At 33.7% G+C, this 7,101-nt stretch overlaps 1 protein-coding gene across 1 annotated transcript in view; it reads left to right on the forward strand.

Annotated features, from left to right (window-relative positions):
* The first annotated feature begins 4,754 nt into the window (after nt 1-4,754).
* The window catches only part of LOC111703625 (uncharacterized), a 21,739-nt gene continuing 19,392 nt past the window's right edge, over nt 4,755-7,101 (forward strand). Inside the window, exon 1 of the mRNA XM_023475623.1 lies at nt 4,755-5,102. Within this exon, the coding sequence (XP_023331391.1) occupies nt 5,077-5,102 (26 nt within the window). The 5' untranslated portion in view covers nt 4,755-5,076. The remainder of the gene's footprint in view (nt 5,103-7,101) is intronic.

Here is a 7,101-nt window from a genome sequence, read left to right on the forward strand (position 1 = left end):
TATTTTGAATCCTCAGTATTATTTAAGTTAAAGCCTTTAAAAAGGTCGGGGGGCAACGATAATTAAGCTATCTTTGAAATTAAGTTTAAACATCGAAAACTACACAAGGGACTTAAACAAACCATCCCCCGCACCTTCTAAAATTCAGTGGAATATAACTGTTTGGCTAAATAAGAAAGGAATTATGCAAGAGCTGGTCCAGGGTCCATTGTCTGCTAGAACTCCAATGTACTGCATAACACCCCACCCAGAAAATTACATCGAAACTCGTCTATGATCCATCCATTATATTATATATCCGTGTTCATATATCATATATTTTTTTGTTCCTTTTTAAAATGACAAGATTTTGTTACTTTAAAGGTGCTTCACAAGAATTTATTTTATTTCATGATTTATAATTGTAAATAACGTTCATCCGGTGAAATACTACAAAAGAGTTGAGTTTTTGCCACAAACTCTGATTTTCTAATCTCTATATCTTTGTAACCCAATGTCGTAGACCTTAGATATTTTAAACTATTAATACTTATAGATAAAATAATCTAAGTTTGAAATATCAAAGGTTGCAAAGGTATTGAGATCAGAAGATTTGAGTTTGTGACAAAAACTCAATTCCTTTTGAAACATTTCCCCCCTCTCGATAGCTCTTCAGCCAAAGAAGTTAAAACTGAAACACCAGTTTCCAAATTTAATGAATTTAAACCGCGTCTCAAGTTGGTTCCCTTCAAGTTTTTGTCTGATTTAAGTATGAACTAGATATTAATGTATATAAGTGTTAAAATCTGATTCAAATGCTGTTTCTGTACACAAAAGTGACTTGCGCATATGTACTGCAGCAAAAACATAAAGAAATCATTCGAATAAAACCTTTTTAAATCTAAAAGTACGAAAATATCTTCCAAATTGTTGAACAAAAAGGTTTCAGTGGTACCGTTAGGAATCGAGCCTTGCCAGGTTTGCATTTAGTTTCACTTTAAATTACGCGAACAGCCCCTTTTTTCCGATAATTTCAAAGTTTTTAAACTGGATTTCAAGTTCAGTTGCTTAAAAAAGATTATTCAATATGAATTCACAGAAATTCAGGCAGCTGTGAAAACTTGCATCAGATTTCTAGACTAGATGATTTTAACGTGCCTATACTTTACACCACTCATTAATACTTATTTTAAACATGTACATTTTATAACCATACAGTTTTGCTTTAGTTCAAAATGAGTAATAGGCAAAATGCTGACGGAGTTTGCGTTATAGTTTGCGTCATTCAATGCTGAAGGAGTTTGCGTTATAGTTTGCGTCATTCAATGCTGATGGAGTTTGCGTTATAGTTTGCGTCATTCAATGCTGAAGGAGTTAGCTTTATAGTTTGCGTCATTCAATGCTGATGGAGTTTGCGTTATAGTTTGTGTCATTCAATGCTGAAGGAGTTTGCGTTATAGTTTGCGTCATTCAATGCTAAAGGAGTTTGCGTTATTGCGTCATTCAATGCTAAAGGAGTTTGCGTTATAGTTTGAGTCATTCAATGCAGAAGGAGTTTGCGTTATTGCGTCATTAAATGCTGAAGGAGTTTGCGTTATAGTTTGCGTCATTCAATGCTGAAGGAGTTTGCGTCATTTTAAACAGGACTGTCTTGGACAACGTAATGTTATAAATTGTTGTTTTCATTTCAAATAATTAATTAATCTCAAACTAAATTGTCATCTTTATCTTTCACCTGCTTCTACTTTCTTTTCTCTTTCTTTCATTTAATTTTCCTTATATAGTCTCCGCGCTCCGTGGCCGTTTTTTTAAAGCACAATCCAGTGTGAAATTATAAATATTCAAAAAGCATTATTTTCAATAATTTTTTCGACATCATGTGATGTATCTTAATTCTATTTTCTTATTGTAAATGTCATGCATATTACATTTCAAAATTAGCAGTTTTCATCCAGTAAAATATGAAAACTCTCCTGGTAAAAAAGGGTGCCGTGTTGAATCGGACATACCGCTTCAAATTACGTATATTGAACCTTTAAAATGCGTGAGTTCCTAACCTAGAAAATATTATAACAAAATGACGTCATTTTTAGGATTCCAAGTTCCTGTAGATCTGAGATAATAAATCATATTTTCAACTTTTTAATCCAACATATTTCTTTTTTCTCGCGGAGATTTTGAGTGACCATATTTGATGTTGGTAGTTTAAAAGAATGACGAGTAGATTTTAGAAACTCTTTATTCGACGCTAATTCGACGCTAATTCGACGCTAATTCGACGCTAATTCGACGCTAATTCGACGCTAATTCGACGCTAATTCGACGCTAATTCGACGCTAATTCTTACATTTTTTTCGGGAGATGTCCAACCAATTCTTTTCATACGACTATTAAAGTAACATTCGGCGAACTTAACCGTAATTACAAATGACTCCGAACGTATGTTCTTTCAGCTTGAAAAGAAAAAAAAATGACGTTATCCTCTTTTTTATGGGTCACATACAGGCTTAGACTGAGACATAGGCTTGCAATGACAGTCCATTTACATTACGATAGCAAAAGATTTTATGAGATAAATGAAAAAAAAAACTGATTTTTAGTTACATTTTTCAATAAAAGGCCTTGTAGATAATTTTCATTTTTTACAAATTGAATTAGAATTCCGGTTTTTAACAAATTCAAGGAAATAAAATATCCACTGATAAAAGTTCATATGCAGATTCTAATACAATAGATGGCAATGTAGAATTTGTACACGCTCAGTCTAGCTGTATTCTGACGTCACAAGTGTCAACATAATTATTCATAATAGTGATAATTTTAGAATTTACAGTAAAATAAGTGGAATTTTATGTGTTCTTTATTCCCTTTTTTTACATTTTTTAACTTAATCTTGGAAAAAAGTGAAAAAATTTCGTTTTCCTTGTTATATTTGACACTTGTGACGTCGTGTATAAATGGTTCATTTCTCTGTTGCTACCTATTGTACTTGATAATCTATTTGATATGCAGTAATAAGCTAAAATAATAGTAAGAGCACTCGTGAATGGGCTGAAATTGAACTATCTTTAAAAGCGCCAAAAAATCTATTATAGAATACCAATAAACGCCAAATAAGCCATAATATAGCAATAAAAGCACACAAGCATAGAGTAATAACAATACAGATAGAACACTAGACCTCATCTTTTCAAGATTTTGGAGTTTTTCGTTTACAATAACCCTGAGGAAAGAAGCACAAAGGAGTTACGCGCATGCTGGGTTGAATTACCAGACAGAGAGAGAGACCGTTCTAACTGCTTTGGGCTTATGAAAAACGAAAAAGCCCTAAACCTTGAAAAGACAACATCTAGTGTTCTATCTGTATTATTATCAATCTATGCACATTGCACACACACATGTCATAATCAAATCAGCACATTAGTCCTGGGATAATTACCTGAAATAGCAACAAAGCGCACATGTCATTAGCATCGAGAGCAACACAAAATAATAGAAAAGGCATTGATAACAAACTGGAAATAGCTTGTGCCCACACCCCTTATCCAAAATAAATTATTAAAGTTAAAAAACACGTGTCATTAACGAATAAGCTAAAATATCTTTGAAAGTACACAACATACAGCTATAAAAGTGTATATTTCACGAAGGAATTAGCTAAAATAGCTATAAAAGTGCTCATAGCTATAAACAGCTCATATTTCGTTAACGAATTAGCTAAAACAGCTATAAAGTTACACACAGCTAGAATCAATACACATTTCGTGAATAAATTAGCTAAAATAGCTATAAAAGTACCCGCAGCTAAACAGTACACATTTCGTGAATGAATTAGTTGAAATAGCTATAAAAGTGTTCATAGATATAAACAGCTCATATTTCGTTAACGAATTAGCTAAAATAGCTATAAAATTAAACACAGCTAAAATCAATACATATTTCGTGAAGGAATTAGCTGATATATCTATAAAAGTACATACAGCTACAGAAAATACACATTTCGTGAATTAATTAGCTGAATAGCTATAAAATTACATACAGCTAAACAGTACACATTTCGTGAATGAATTAGCTGAAATATCTATAAAACTACACACCGCTAAACAGTACACATTTCGTGAAGGAATTAGCTGAAATATCTATAAAAGTACACACAGCTACAGAAAATACACATTTTGTGAAGGAATATGATGAATTAAATAATTATTAAAGTACTCATGTAATAAGCGAATAAGTTAGAACTCTAAGTAAGTACAAACATACGAAACAAACAATGATTCGTAGAATTCTTAGTATTCGGTACTGGAGGATTTGCACTGAAATAATAATGTAAGGAGAACTGAAATAATAATGTAAGGAGAGCTGAAATAATAATGTAAGTAGATTATTATTATTATTATTTAAACTAAAAATTTGAAGTACTATACATCGTTATAATAATTGCCAAATGCCAATATATACAAACAAATGTTTAAAACAATTACGTCACTAAAGTGTTTCAATAAATAATTAAAACCAATTTGATCCATTTCATAAATTGTAATAACACCCCCTAGGGATAAAAAGCTAGAACACTTTCAAAGTATGGCTAAAAACCCACCACATCCTATTATATCATGACAGCAAAAAAGAAAAAAGATTAATCAGGCTTCTCAGTTCTCTCTCAACACCAACTTCCGCCTTCACAAACTACATCCGGTTTCCAAATATGAGATAATTTTCTCAAGTAAACCGTCCCCCCCCCCTCCCACCAACATCGACCCACACCCGTTAAATGTCCCCAGATGTCTGAGTCCCTGATTGGTAGCTGGGAAGTCCGGCCGCGGAGTTGGCGCTAAATTCTCCGGCGTTGAAGTCTCCAGATCTCAAGGTGCATTGTAACACACAACTGCAGTGGAATTGTCGTAAATTGAAACACAACGAGTGGAATACTAGATAAGTGAACTGTGGAACACATAGATAGAGGACTAATTGGAGGAGGAATAAAAAGGGGAAAAGTGAAGTAGTTATTAGAACAATTATTTAGTTTGAGTGGAATAGCGGAAAAGTGGAAGAGTGGAAGAGTGGAAGAGTGGTGGAGTGGAAGAGTGGAAAAACATGATTGCCCCGAGAAGTATTCATAGGGAACTATTTATAACGGAAATGAAAAAGATATGATGAAAATTTAATTAATTTAGATTTTTTAACTTCATCATATCTCCCATATCTCACATTCCAGTTTCTCTTCAACCCCTATCCCATTTTCTCTTTAAGGGGCTATCATTTAGCCCCATTCCATTTTCCCATAAACCCCCATCCCATTTTCTCTTTTGTTTTGTCCCATCCTTTTTTCTTTCATCCAATCCCATTTTCTCTTTTGCCCCATCTAGATTCTCTTTTGTCCCATCTCATTTTCCCAATCCAATTTTTACTTCTTATTTCAATCCCCTTTTCGCTTAAGCCCCTCTCCCATTTCCTCTTTAGCTTAATCTTGTTTTACTTTTTGCTTCCATCCCATTTTCTCTTTGGTCCTCATCCCATTTTCTTTTTGGTCCTCATCCTATATTCTCTTTGGTCCTTATCCCATTTTCCCTTTGGTCCTTATCCCATTTTCTCCTTGGTCCTCATCCCATTTTCTCTTTGGTGCTTATCCCATTTTCTCTTTGGTCCTTATCCCATTTTCTCTTTGGTCCTTATCCCATTTTCTCTTTGGTCCTTATCCCATTTTCTCTTTGGTCCTTATCCCATTTTCTCTTTGGTCTTATCCCATTTTCTCTTTGGTCCTTATCCCATTTTCTCTTAGGTCTCATCCCATCTTCTCTTTGGTCCTCATCCCAATTTTTTCTTTGGTCCTCATCCCATTTTCTCTTTGGTCCTCATCTCGTTTTCTCTTTGGTCATCATACCATTTTCTCTTTGGTCCTTATCCCATTTTCTCTTTGGTCATCGTCCCATTTTCTCTTTGGTCCTTATCCCATTTTTTCTTTGGTCCTCATCCCATTTTCTCTTTGGTCCTCATCCCATTTTCTTTTTGGTCCTCATCCCATATTCTCTTTGGTTCTTATCCCATTTTCTCTTTGGTCCTCATCCCATTTTTTCTTTGGTCCTCATCCCATTTTCTCTTTGGTCCTCATCCCATTTTCTCTTTGGTCCTCATCTCATTTTCTCTTTGGTCCTCATCCCATTTTCTCTTTGGTCATCATACCATTTTCTCTTTGGTCCTTATCCCATTATCTCTTTGGTCATCGTCCCATTTTCTCTTTGGTTCCAATATAATAATAAATATCAGGGATTCAATAGTTTCATAATGATGTGTATAAGCTGGAAAAATAACTTACTTGTTTTTGAAATCATTTCTCAATTCTTTCCATTATTTTTCCCTCAAGCTTTCTCTTTATCCAAATTATAGATTGCTAACATAGACTTAAATTTATTATGAACATTACGCTTTTTTAAACATAACGTTTTCCAAAAGATTTCTCCGTCGAAACTCAATAAAATAGTTAGGCATGTCTGCATAATTATTCTAAGTAAAGTATTGACATTAAATGCAATATATTGCAATTTAATTTTTTAACAATGTTTAAGAATTTAAACTCATAGAACAAGAAAGAATGTGAAAATTATGTCTTTGTGACCTCGTGGTAATTCTCTAGTTTTGAAAAAAGCAAAGTTATCCGGGGTTGCATATTAGTAACTCAAAACATTTTGGTTTTTCTCAATGAAAACATAAAAAACAGCTTGGGAGGCCTGCTCTTTGTCTTGAATTACGTGTTTAGCCATTTTTTCCCTTTACAAGAGGACCCGCTTAATTCAAATGTTTAAGAACATTCCTGTGGTTCTCCCGTTTTCCCAATCAAATTTGAGGCAAATCGGTAAAGGGATTCATGAGTTATGATCGGACATACTAACAGACAAACAGAGATTACAACTTTATCTGTACTGAACGTGCAATTAGTTTAACATGCGTGGCCCATGTAAACGTATTAAGGAAGCTATAATCATGAAAATCCATAAAAGCTTGAAAACTTTTAATATTTTAAAGATCGTCGTTAAAAAAAAGAAAAGCAGTGAACCTGGAAATATTGAAGTCAAGGCACATTAATCCAGAAAACAGGTGCTGGGGTTTAACGGGGTGGAGGGG

This window comes from Eurytemora carolleeae, unplaced genomic scaffold (assembly GCF_000591075.1).
Source record: "Eurytemora carolleeae unplaced genomic scaffold, Eaff_2.0 scaffold524, whole genome shotgun sequence".
NCBI lineage: Eukaryota > Metazoa > Arthropoda > Copepoda > Calanoida > Temoridae > Eurytemora > Eurytemora carolleeae.